The sequence below is a fragment of the Diceros bicornis genome, chromosome X (assembly GCF_020826845.1).
Source record: "Diceros bicornis minor isolate mBicDic1 chromosome X, mDicBic1.mat.cur, whole genome shotgun sequence".
In the NCBI taxonomy this organism is placed as follows: Eukaryota; Metazoa; Chordata; class Mammalia; order Perissodactyla; family Rhinocerotidae; genus Diceros; species Diceros bicornis.
This window is the reverse complement of record NC_080781.1, coordinates 77,320,151-77,334,473: the sequence shown is the minus strand read 5'-3', so window position 1 is coordinate 77,334,473 and position 14,323 is coordinate 77,320,151. Positions and strand designations below refer to the sequence as shown.

At 34.2% G+C, this 14,323-nt stretch overlaps 1 protein-coding gene across 1 annotated transcript in view; it reads right to left on the bottom strand.

Annotated features, from left to right (window-relative positions):
• LOC131400304 (uncharacterized) overlaps positions 1–14,323 on the bottom strand; it is a 311,511-nt gene that overhangs the window by 152,494 nt on the left and 144,694 nt on the right. Inside the window, exon 7 of the mRNA XM_058535085.1 lies at positions 11,988–12,107. Coding sequence (XP_058391068.1) covers positions 11,988–12,107 — 120 coding nt within the window. The remainder of the gene's footprint in view (positions 1–11,987; positions 12,108–14,323) is intronic.

Below are 14,323 nucleotides of genomic sequence, written 5' to 3'. Positions count from 1 at the left end.
ATATGCAGGTTATTTAATTTGACATTGAGAACTGAGTTTTCCCATTTAGGATGCTGATCAACCTTGAAGATTACAATAATATTTAAAAAGGAGTCAGAAAAGTTTACAGATAGGTTGTCCAGAAGATCACATGAACTCACTAAGGAGATTGGCCAGATATTTAAAACCCTATGTAATCTGCTATTGGCAATATATACAAGATTGAAAGCTTTCATTGTTTTCATGTTACTCTTTTTTTATAGCTCTGAATATAAGCAAGGCAATCTACTGCTTGCATGGTGTGATGTAAAGTCTTTTTATAGATTGCCAAAATACTTTCTTTTTGGCTAGTACAGAGAATATAATTCCAAACCACATACAGCTGCTTCTTTAGGATAAAACAACATGTCCAAAACCCTTTATAAAATACAAATATTTAGCCAAAGATTTAGCACTCATTATTACATCATCTGTGAATAGGACCCAGGTAAGATGACTCCTTTTTTTTTTTTTTTTGGTGAGGAAGATTGGCCCTGAGCTAACATCTCTTGCCAATCTTCCTCTTTTCTGCTGAGGAAGATTGGCTCTGAGCTAACATTTGTGCCCATCTTCCTCTATTTTGTATGTGGGATGCCACCACTGCATGGCTTGATGAGAGGTGCGTCCATCCGCACCCAGGATTCGAACCTGAGAACCCCAGGCCATTGAAGCAGAGTGCGCCAAGTTAACCACTATGCCACTGGGCCAGCCCCGATGACTTTTGCTTAAAAAGAGGATTAATAAAGATCTGAAATGCAGTTTTCTGCTTGGAAGATCAAAGACTCTGGATTCATTTTCTTCCTTTAGTGTAACATAATATTTTTCCTAGGTCAGGACCACACAAACATTTAAATTTCATCTCCTCTTGAAATATTATGACTGAGCTATTGGTCCTAAAAAACACCAAAACAACCTATCAATTTAGACCCAAACTCTACCAAAATAGTTATTTTGTGCCACATGAACACAGCTTAAATCTTTGTTGCTACTCTCCACCTTCGTGCTCTACTAATCAATAATGGACAATATGTGTGTAAGCCCCATTGATTATGGATTTCCACTACAAGAAGACCGATCTGTGTATTTTTAAGTTGTCAAACAAGACATTCTAAGAAGTTTTAACTTATTAATAGTAAATGTCCTATATATATTCCATAAGCGAGTGTTACTTAATAAAAATAGAAAAATCTGTCATTAGAGCTCTAAATTGTAGCACCTTGAATGACAAATGGAAAGTTACCATTGAGAAATGCAAAAAACTCTGGGCACAAAACAACTCCATCCAACCCCTATACTAAAAGACTTGAACAAACTCTAGCACGGCCTCTAACAGCTTAAGGCCATGACCCTACGATGACCCCAACCTACCTTAAAATACCCGCCTGAAAAAGCTCAACACTGCCAGGAGAATTTATGGTTTGTTCTAGCCAAAACCCAGGATAGGTTGGTAGGCCCCTGAATCCCCTGTTAGAGCAGTTACTTTAAAAAGCTTGCAACTATAAGTCCTTTCTTTGTGCTTTGAGATGTAAATCTTCTACCACCCAGAACTCTCTTCTCAAAGACCTGGGAGCCATTTCCTTGGAATGCAAACATTCAAGGAGATAGCTGTCACTTCCAGTCCCTGTGGGAGGGAAAGGGCCTAACTTCAATGGGTGCCTTGCTCCAATTTGCACCACTACCTCCTGTCATAAAGATATGAGAAGTGTGTTCCTCCTCTGGATAAGTGCCAATTAACAAACCCAGATAGCTTAGTCACATGGACCAAATCCCCCTTAATGCCTTTCAATGTCTTTCCTTTAGCATACCCTCAGCATTTAACAAAGTCTCTTGCCTTTTGTTTTGGCGGAGTTAAGCTCAGGTTACATCGAGTTCCCTTCCCTATTACTGAATAAAATCTGAATTTAACACATTTAACAAGTGTCTGGCTGTGTTTATCTTTGACATTATAACTATTTTCTTGGAAAATGTCAGCTAACGACCTTATTTCCAAATTTTGTATTTTGAATGGTATATCAAGAAACCATTTGTATTATCATTACCTTTGGAATCACTGATATTGTTAGTAAACACTGACAAGTACTTAAGTTAAAACCCTTGCACTGACAAAGATTTGTTCTAAAAATTTCAAGTATACATAGCAAAAGTGAAGCCCAAAATAATTTAAACACAAACTATGCTGCCAACAATAAATCAATAAATCTTGTGATCTATTGTCTCTGAGAATTCCCTATAGTAACCTGGTCCAGTCCATTAGCATCCTCCATAGTATTACATGAAACACTTCCATTTGTCCAAAGCCTTTGATAGCTGAAAAACGATATATGTAGGTTGCCTCAAAATTACGAGAATACTTAATATGTTGGTAAACTCTAAGATAAATATTTTTAAGAAAATGAATGTTGGTTGGCATGATGGGCTCTAGAACAAGATAGTGTGCTGGGAATGCATAATTAAGGTTATAAATCTATGATTAAAATTGAAATTAAAAGTTTATTTACTTTGAAATGCCATCTGAAGTGACTGGCCATCATACAATTTGTAAAAAACTTTTTGATACCATGGGTTACTCATGTTTTCCCCCAATTTCATCTGACCCACAATCCTAGGGAAAAGTAGGTTTTAGTGAAAAAAATTAGCAGTGGGTGGTATTTTAAAAAATGATTCAATTGGATTTCCAAGTATGCAGAAAAAGAAAAAATGAAAAAAAAAAAACCTCTGAACTTTTGTTTTAGATTCATGAAGAAAGAAAGAAAATTGCATTTACCTATGTGTATGTTGTTTGTTTTTCTAAAATCTAGAGGTGATTGGGAAGTCACCAAATAAAATCAGTAAAAGTACTCACTGTTAGTTCTGAGACAATATGATTTATCCTAGTTCACTATTGTCCAAAATATGTAAAACCAACTTTCTCTCTTACACTAGGAAGACAATTCCTGCTCATAACCCTAAGTTTAAAATGGCTCAGGATTATTAAGGCATCTGTTGATTTTATTTAAAATAAAATTATCAGACAAAAGATAACTGTTTTGGAATGAACTACTTAAAGTGTTTTTACTTAGAACTAGAAGCATTAGTGAAAAAGTTATCTTAGGGCATAGAAACATAACTTCATTATTGACATTTACTTAAATTTCTTGGTTGTTGTTGGTAAACATTTATTAATGCTGGACAAATAGTGGAGCTACCACAGCATCGTATCATAAATCAGATAAACTATCATAACCACACAGAATGTTGTCTTTTACAAACTACTACTAATTGCCCACTTTTTGAGATGAATTATTGGCTACTCATTTGGGTCATCTACCCTCAAAATAATACTTTCATTGCCTGTTACAATTTTTACCATCCATGAGAAATTCGTTCAGAATGACCCCATGATCAAGGAATTAAAGGCTGACTTTTTTTCCAGGTTAAAATAACAGCTCTTTTACTTCATGGTCCTTTGTTAGCCTGTGAACTCCTCGGGATATGAGGCACATTCCCATAACCAAGCAGAGTGCCTGGCACATAGTAGATACGCAAAACAGGATTACTGAATAAATCAATGAATCAGTCAATGAGTGAAAAAGTTGCTCTATTCTTTCTCGGAAGCAACTAATTTGAGTCAAAATATTTCTTTCTTTTTAATTCCATCTCACAATGTTTTTTTTACTTCTGTACAAACTCATCATGCTTATTTATTAAATCTAAATATTTATAGATTTACAGTAAATTTCTATTTGGAAGGCAATCAAATCACACTTAACTACATTTTTCTTCAGAAAGAATAATTATTCGTCTCGAATATTTGCACATTTTAAGATCAATTTTGAAAACTGATGTTGCATAATTTCATTTGTATTTCTACTTTTTGATGGGAAAGTAAGAAGATGAATAATTTGTTGGAATGCACTGTAAACAATAGCCTATTAAGAGATAAAGCATCATAATGTTTACTAGGATTCTTTTCATAATATATAATAGTGCTTTCTCTCATTTTTTTTTTTTTGTGAGAAAGATCAGCCCTGAGCTAACATCCATGCCAATCCTCCTCTTTTTGCTAAGGAAGACCGGCTCTGAGCTAACATCTATTGCCAATCTTCCTCCTTTTTTTCACCCCCAAGCCCCAGTAGATAGTTGTATGTCATAGTTGCACATCCTTCTAGTTGCTGTATGTGGGACGTGGCCTCAGCATGGCCGGACAAGCGGTGCGTCGGTGCGCGCCCGGGATCCGAACCCGGGCCACCGGTAGCGGAGCGCACGTACTTAACCGCTAAGCCACGGGGCCGGCCCTCTCTCATTTTTATTGAACACTTCCTATATGTTGAATGTATTTCAATTTATTCTCACAATAACCTTATTGGTTATCATTAACTCCGTTATATATCTGAAGAAACTAAGAGCAGTTAAATGTCTTGTCCAATGTTACATGGCTTAACGTTTATCTATTATAACCTTTTTATTTTTACAAATAAGGTTTTGAAGTTGTGTGGGGTTCAGTTAGTTGACAAAGGTCATATAGCTAGTAATTGATAGAACCAAGACAACAACCTGTTTCATGACTCCTTGTGCAGTATTCTTTGCAGTTTAAATAATCATATTTCACATTATTCACCTATTTTAGAACTTTACAGACTTTAGCCAAATCACCCCTCTACCTTCTTCCTCTAGACAGACAGGTTGAACCATAATTGAGTTTTGACTTAGGGCAGAAGTCTAGGTGGCAACACAGATTGGAAGTTGTCAGCATATGAATAATAGTTTAAAACCATAGGAGTTTCCTTAGGTAAAAGGAAAGATAGTGCTTCTCAAACATTGGCCTGCATCAGAATTACTGAGAGTTTGTTAAAAATTGCACATTCCTGAGCCCCATCCCTACAGATTATGATTCAGAATGTGTGGGAGTACAGTTCAGGAATCTGCATTTTTAACAAGTGCCTCTAAGTAATTCTATGTATGTAGTCAAAATATCATACCTTAAGAAACACTGAGGCAGAGGTGATGGACAGAAAAAACCTCAGGACAAAGCATGGGAAAAGAGCAACATTTACGGAATAAAAAACCTGAATCCAATCGGGGACACTGAGAAAAATGGCCAGATAATCGTGAGAAAAACCCAGAGAGTATGATGTCACAAAAGCCAATGTAAGAAGAGTTTCAAAGAAGCAACGGTCAATTGCGTGAATGTTGCAGATAAAGTAAGGTAAGGACTGAAATTTCAGTAGAGTAATGAGGGCAGAAGCTTGGTTTTTGCGGGTTGAGTAGCGGGTGAGACGTGAGGGATTCATAACATAGATTGTCCTTTTAGGAATCTTGGCTGTGTGAATACAGATTGAGTGAAAGAAGGAGGTGAGAAGGAAAGTTAAGAGGCAAATCAAAATGAAAAACAAGGTGCTGGAGGACATGAGAAGACAAGAGGACCATAGTTAGAAAGGAGGAGAAATATGTCCTCCTCTGTGCCTGGAGGGGAGGAAATAAGGTTGCCTGTGGATAAGAATCATTTTGAAGGTGGGAGTGCAAGAAGCTGAAGAGCTAAACACCTTTGGCTTTATTTATTTTGAGGCTATGTTATAGTCATATACATAAAAATTTAAAATTGTTTTACTTTTCTGATGAAACTAACTTTTTATCTTATGAAATATCCATCTTTATCTTTAGTAATGCTTACTTTGTGCCTTGACATCTACTTGGTCTAATATTTCAAATTTCTTTGAAATGCATGGTATATATTTTTCCATCATTTTATTTTCAAACATTCCATATTTTTATATTTTAGGCATGTCTTTTATAAGCAGCCTATAGTTGGGATTTTTCTACCTAGTATAACATTCTTGTTCTTTTAATTGGAGCATTTAGTTTGCTTACATTGAATGTTATTACTGATATATTTGGGTTTAAATCTACCACCTTACTACTTGATTTCTACTTTTTCTGCCTATTTTTTCTTCCCTTTGCTTCTTCTTTCTTGCTTTCTTTTGAACTATTATTTGTTATTTTCCCTTCTATTTGCTTGATAGTTATACCTTATTTTATTATTCTCTTAGTGGTTACCACAAGCATCCATGGCTTTTCAAAGTACTTTTTTCACTTCTTGAAAAGTGCAAAGACCTTAGAATACTTTAACTTTATTTACCCTCCTCCCTCCTTATTTGCTACTGTTGTAATGAGTTTACATTCTATATATTTTAAACCCCATATTATTATTGCTGTTATTATCATTTTACCCAGTCAATAATCATTTATATTTATATACATATTTACCATTTTTGTTGCTCTTCATTCCTTTCTGCACCCTCGAGCTTCCATCTGGGATCATTTATCTTCTGCTGAAGAATAACATTTAAGCTGGGCGTCCTGGTAACAAATTCTCAGCGTTGTTTCTCCAAAAACTCGTAATTTCACTTTCTTTTTTGAATGATATTTTATGGGAAATTGAATTCTAAGTTGGCAGTTATTTTTCCTTTCAGTACTTTCAGTTCACTTTTTGAAAATAGTATTCCATTTTCTTCTGGCTTGCATTGCTTCACAGTCTAGGTTTCCTTCTTGTCCCAGATCTTGGCCCCATTTTGTTCACTGATTGTTAGCTCTCTAATGCCTTTAAAGATTTTAAAAATTTGTCAAGCTTTTCTGGTGTTTTTCAGCTGGAAGGTTGACACAAAATACCAAGTCCATCATTACTTGCCGTATTCCAAAGAAGTTCATAACTGATTGGCCCAATATTTTTGCTGATGGGGTTGGTGAGGCCATAAGCTGAGATTGAAAGTAGGCTGGAGTTGGATAGGGGACCTTTTTTTGGAAGTGGTGAAATTTTGGATTAGCTTGTGAGAAAAAGACAGCTGACCACAGATGATTAAATAAATAAGTGATATTGACAATCTCACCGAACTTGATAGATAGCAATGACAAGCAAGGATAGAGAGTGATATAATGTATCCGGGCCTCGATTTCTTAATTTTAAAAATCGATATGAAAATAGTTCCTGTCTTATCTATCACAAGTCGTTTTGAGGACTAAATGAGATGATGGTATGCGTTTCAAAAGAAATGATGCACGTGAAAGTAAACTATGATGTGGTATAAATATTGGCTATTTATACATATGCAGATATTTAAAAATTGAATAAGACATACTGAATTTGAAATCCTCTTTTCTTATTCAAAAGAACAAAATGTATGGAATTGTGTCTTCCAGAGTTTATTTTTAGGGTCATGGACAGCCTTTAAATTTTTATTCATAGAACTGGCATTACTGCCACACTCCCATGGCACTGGGGGAAATAGTCATGGAGGAAGGCTGTGAGTTAGGCAAGTAACCGATCATATCACACTTAGAGCAAATGAGAGAGAAGGTGAAGGTAAAGAAGTGAGATGGAATGGGAAAAAGAAGAGAAGCAAAAAAAACAGGCAGATACTGTGTGAGTTTCAAATCCATACTTTCTTCTTTAAATGTGAGCTACTGTAAAGCATCTTCCTGATGAAGATAATTTAGCACAGCAATCACACTCAGACTAGCTACTGCTGGAAACCTATCAGGGTCATTGGTCAAACAGTTATTGCAGAAAGGCCCATGGAGAACACAGTAAGCCTACTGCCTAATTGTGGGCTCCTAGTTTTATCTCCTGGGTCCTGCCACTTGAATAGAAACAAGATGTCAGCCAGTCCTTCTAGCTTCTCTTCCTGAGCAGAGATGAACCATTTAAGCTAGACAATTTTGTAACATAGTTCATTATTTGCCATTGTCACATGGGAATAGATAGATTCTGAAACTTTGTTTCTGAGGGTAGAAGGGCGGAACCACTCTTTTTGAGCTAAATGATAGATTTTTCAGAATGTACTGTCATGACACATTCTGGGAACACAAAACACTCCTTTTAGATGATGCATCTTTACAATGAAAATACCTTGTAGCCATGCAATATTTCAACATACAAACATGTATTTTGTAATTCTAATTTTTATTACACTTGGAAATGATTCCACTATTGATTTACTTTAAAACAAAAAGCCCATCGAGTAGTCTACTGGATTTTTAAATGTCAAAAAAATGCTAAAAACTTTCCATTAACTTAGATAAATACAGTTACTTCTTAGATTTCTCCCTTTGTAGAGCATTAAGGTTGATTTTTCCTGCCATCTAATCATTCTAGGCAGCTTTCTTGTACTGTTAGTTTCCTCAACAAGGCATATTGTTTCATACCCACATCTATTAATTAGAATGTTGTATGTTATATTCCAAAGGTACAATTAAATTCTGTGCCTTTAATTTTTGTTTTGAATTGCTGATACTGATAACCTAGAGTTGGCATAGATGTCACAATTTCATGAAATATGATAGATCTCAAAATCAACTATGATAGCATTGGCTACTCACAGCATTGCAATGTTACAAATAATGTATTTTAGATAGTGGCCAAAAACAGAAGAAACTTTGATTGAAAAACTACAGCATATAATAACACATTTCAGATTGTACAAGAATTTATGGGCTATGACAATGAAAACATATGGGTCTTCAAAATGCTTGATCAAATTGATGGTCATAATTATCCACACACCAAGTGCACGAAAAGCACATGGAGTCAGGCATATTAGATGAAAAGTGAGTGTGACAAGATGCTGGTAGAGACGATGCCAATGTGCCAGTACGCTTCCCTGAACATGAAAGAATGGTCCCAGATGGAAAAATTACTAGTTATTCTAATTGTAGTTGGTACAGGCCCACATTTGTGGGTAGGTTTCTTTAGCCCTCTAAATGAAAGCATCTCATAAACTTTACACCCATCCCAAAGAGGTTGCAACTTTATGGCCAGTGTTTAATGCAGTATAGCAAAAATAATTCAGGCAGCTGACATAGAGGGAAGCATACTGGCTCGGTACATTCCTTGCTGACACAAAAGCCGTATCTATATAGTATTTACTGTTTGACCTTCAATGTCGTTTTCCTCTTTCACGTTACTTGTCTCTATGGAGTTAGAAGAACTGTTAATGATAAGGAATGGAGCCAGAGAGAAGTATGCAGAGAAAAAAACATGCCTAATCCCAGAGACAGATTTACCATGAAGCCAAAGAAGCATACGTTTTAGGGCCCCTCACTTGTACAGGCCCCTTCCAAGGCCCTGAGACTATTTTGTTTGTAATATTTGTCAAATTTTTAAAATTTATAATTTGTTGTGATTTTTCTCATTCCAAATTTCAATTTGTATATAATTTTGTATTTTTTTTAAAAGAGGGACCCTCAAACTGTATAAGGTTCAAGTTCTTCAAAACCTGGATCCTCCCCTGTTAAGTGTGCCTCACCAATAATCAGCTGGGAGAATTTGATTTGATATCTTTCCAACTCCTAATACCCTCCCCCTTCCCAAAATACATCAGAATCTCTAGCTACAAAACAAACATTTTGATGAAAATCAATAATACTCAATCCATTTCCATGTTAGGAATTAATTAATCATAAGGCAGAATATATGCACTAGTTAATGATTTCTTTGAGAGGCCACTATGGGAAGAAATAAAATTGTGGGCCTCCTGTGAAACCATATTAGATTCGTAGAACTATAAGTGACCTCAGTTGTCATTCACCCAAGCCCTGCATTTTACATAGAAGAAACTGAGATTTGGAAAGGAAATACGACTTGTTCAAGTTTGCATCTAGGTAATTAGTGGTAAAGTAGGGATTTCAAGAAAACTATTTAAACCTCATACTAATTTCTACTATTGTTCCAATTTATTTGCTTCTGTATTTATGAAGTTTATTTCCTAACATGTTTTGGATTTGTATTTCTCGCACAAGGTTAAAATTCTATCTAACTCTGCTAATGAGAGCCAAATAAATTACTATTCAATATTTTAAATCATTACTTTGTGTAATTCACCATCAGCATATAATGTCATATTCTTTTTGCATCCAGTTTACAGTTTAATGACACCCTTGATCCAATTGAACAATAAGGTAACAGCTTCTATTTTAAAGGTTTATTCATTTTTTCAGGTCATTAACTATTTCAACCCAAATAATTCTGTATTAAAAATCTCTACCCTCTCTCTTTCATTAAAACATTACAATAAGATTAGGTTTTCCATGCCACTGTAATAATAATTTTGTTATGTGTACATAGACAACAATAAAGTAAGACTTAGCAATAAGCGAAAATGATTCTGAAAATACAAGCAAGACATTTGAAGGATTACTTCCAATTATAGCTTAAAAAAAGTTCACATTAAATCATTTTTCAGTTGGAGCAAGTCTGAAGGTTATTTTGTTCTTTGTTTAAGGAGATATAAGTCATAACCACATTACTTTTTAAAAGTACTGGAGGGGGGAGGGAGGAGGGTGAAAGGGATAATTTGGTACATGTGTATGGTGATGGGTTGTAATTAGTATTTTGGTGGTGAACATGATGTAATCTATGCAGAAATAGAAGTACAATGATGTACACCTGAAATTTTTACAATGTTATAAACCAATGTTACTGCAATAAACAAAAAATTAAAAAAAAAAAAGTACTGGAAACTCAAATACTAAGATAGATGCAACAACATCCTGATTGGGCTAAAATAATGTACTTAAAATATGCAAGCTGACTTCACTGGGAATTAATCTCCAGGCTTCATATTTCTGAACTTAAAAATTCCTTATCTCAATGCATTATGAAAATCTTTATAATAAGTTTGGAACACATACATATAAGTAATATAAAATGCACAGAAGTTACCATTAAGACCCCAGTGCTTAAATGGTCAAGGGTTATGAACAGGCAATTCAGCTAAAAGGAAGCAAAAATGGCTAATAAATATAATGGAAAACATTTAACCTCATTAATTGTAAGAGAAACAAAATATGACTAAGATTATGATGATGACTATTTTTCACCTAGATAATCCTATTTGTTTAAATAGTAAAAGCATAATGAAATGGTTATGCATGCATGCTGCTGATAGAAGTGTAAACTGATACAACCCTTTAGAAATGCAATTTTTAAATATATATTAAGAAACTTAAAAATGTTCATAACCCTTGGACCAATAATTCCATACCTAAGCAACTAATCCTGAAAAAAGCTTTATGCATGAAGATGCACAATTATGTATATCAAAGCAGTATATATAATAGTAACATAGCAAGAATTTGAAATAATTTGAATGCCCACAATGGAGAAGATATCAAGTAAATTATGTTATGTTCATATGATTAAATTATATATATATATGTGTGTGTATATGTCATAATTATGTAAGCAAAATATGATTAGAAGAAACACTGGAAGAAAATACACAAATATTGTTAATGGTTAAAACAATTCAAATGCTTTTCTATATTTTCCACATTTATAGAATAAGGAGTAATTACTTGCAAATTAGAAAAATTAATTTTAATTACAAAGATAAAGAAATTGATAAAATAGGAGAAACATATAAGAAAAATGTACAAGCAATTAAATACGTATTAAAACCAAAATGAGGTTTGATTTTACAATTATAGCAAGAATAAAGAGATAAAATCCAATACTCGTGAAAACGTAGGGTTTAATTTGGTAGAGTTCTCTGGTACATAATTTGATAATACAAATAATCTTAAAATAACTGTATACTCTGTCGCCATAATCAGAATCATAGGAACATATTCAAGGAAATTATCTGAATGGTTAAAAATACATTATACTTACAAAGATAACTATATCGGCTTTACTATTAATACCTGAAAACTAGTGGCAATCTAAATAATCCAACAATAATTGAATGATTAAATAAATTACAGTATATAAACTCAATGATATATAATGCAATCACTTAAAATTAATATAATGACTACATGGAAAAGCAAGATATGATTACATCATCTTATATATTGTATACATTGAGAAACATTGGAAGGAAACCAAAAAACCTATAAATGATGGCTGTGTTAAACTAGAGAGGATTTGATTGATATTAACAAATCTTTTCTAAATGCTTTATATTAAAGCTAAATCTTTTTTAAAAATTGCTTACCACTTGCTCTCGAGGTGGCTTCTCTTCTGGGGTAATAAATTTTGGAATTTGTGTTTCTGGTCCTGCAAGATCAGGTGGCAGAGCCATTAGGTAATGACAGATTTTAGTCACACCCTTGCACTAGAAAAGAAGAAAACAAAGAAAAAAGATGCATGAAACACATATCAATGTCATTAACTTAGTTCTAATATGTAGTTGTCATAACTTTCATTTTTCAAAAAATGAATATATATATATTCATATTTATATTCAAGGAAGGATATTACATGACTCACTAACACAATGAAAATATATTTGTTTGGTTCCAGAATGAGTCAAGTGTGTAGTATCAAAGTATAAAACTGGGCTTAATTTTTACGTCCTCTCAATTGTGTTGTGGTTAACATGCAGATGAGTGAGAAGAAGTAAAAATAGATTTCAAATGTTCATTTATTTATATATATTCTTTTCATGGAAATTTTAGAAAAGGCAAAAGAGCCTAAGAAGAAATTAACTGTCACCCAGAATCTCACCCACAGGGAAACAGGGTAAATATTAAATTTACTTATCATGAGTTCCATAAATATCTATTTACTGTGGATTTATTTCAAAATGCACTTTTGGTGGGGATTTTTTTATATCCCTGTATATATGCTTTCAGGGACCATATTGTCATTTTCTTTAAATAGGGCAAACTCTCTAAAGGAAATTTAAACTGTGTGAATTTTAATATTTTCTTATAACACATAGAACTTGATTCTAAAATGTCAGTAAGAGTTAGGAAAGGAAATGAAAACTTTGAATAAAAAGAAAGAGTTATAAATAATAGCCCAATAAACCACCTACTTACCTGTCAGTAAACCTCAAAGGTGGGAACTGTAGCTTTTATATATAACTCTTTGAATCTCTATCACTTAGCACAATTCCAAGTACATAGTAGAACTACACAAATATTTATTGTTGATGAGTATGAGGGCATAAAAGCAATTCTCAAACTTTTCCAAAGAATATATAAAATGATTGTCTAACATTGGCTTCAGGTAAAGGGGTCATGGGAAAACACAGTGATTTGAATGGTTAAAGAGCAAAATAGTTTACAATCTTAATGACTTGAAAAAACCTATAGACAAAAATCCATATCCATGCTGGTACCAAATGTGTATTTTATCTTTGGTAAATATTTCAATTTAATGTGTACATTTAAAGTGTAAAGTTATAAATATGACATAGGTTCTCCATACATGCATAGGTTGATTGTTTTTAAAGCAGATTCAGAGAATATTTATGTTGGATGTTATCTTAACATCTGTCCAAACTCTTCATTTTCAGATGGGGAAACTGAGGTTGTTACAACATAAGATTTGAGGTCCAAGGGGCAAGGACCACATCTTTGTGCTCTTTGTATTTCTTTTGCCTAAACCCAGTGCCTGTAACATACTAGATGTTCATTAAATGTTACTGAATGAAACAAATTCATTCCTAATTGGAACTTCATGCTCCAACCAGCTGGTTTCTTAAGTGTTACACCAATGCACCATGCTCATTCCTGTTTCCAGATTGTTCCTTTTGATTGAAATGTCCTTACTTTCACCTTTGTCTAGCCAAATTGTTTCCAGCTTTCAGGACCCTATTGAGTTCCAATTTTATCTGTGAAATCTTATAGCTGATTTTAGCCTTCTCTGTACACTATGACTATCTTCCCATTAAAATTCTATTGCAGAGCAATCTACCATCTAAATCCTTAACTAAGACCACATGAGTGAGGAGAAAAGATTTGGGGCAGGTGGGAGGAAAAGAATGAAGCAGAGCTTCCACGATTGTATTAGGAATGGGGCAAGAAGCAGTAGTAAAATAGTGTTAAGTTGCTTCACCATTTTATAAACCTATAGTTAGGCGATGTCAGCAGATACTGCAACATAGTCTCACGTGATCCTTTCATTTCTTTGGATGCCTTATTTTCCCAATTAGGCTATCAGGCCTTCTTTTCCAAATTAGGTTATCAACTCTTTAAGAGCATGGAACATATTTTGCAATTTGTAAACCCTGCTAACACAGTGTGTACAGAATAACTTTAATAAACATCAGGTAGGTCCTGAAAGCAGAAAGCCAACTGACAGTAGTACTAATTAAGTAAGAACTTTCCTGGCTCCTTTTCTTTCCCAGCCCTATCCCCTCACTCTCCTATCTCCACTTTGACTCTGAAGAGATCAGAAATCAGCCGGCAAACTGAGAGGTGAGGAGTGGGGAAAGAAAGAAGAAATGAATCTCCCTTACTGAACTTCAAGTTCTTGCTTCCAGAAGGCCATAGCTAGGAGAGGGGATTAGGCGCAACTTTGAATCAAGTTGAAGCTCTGACT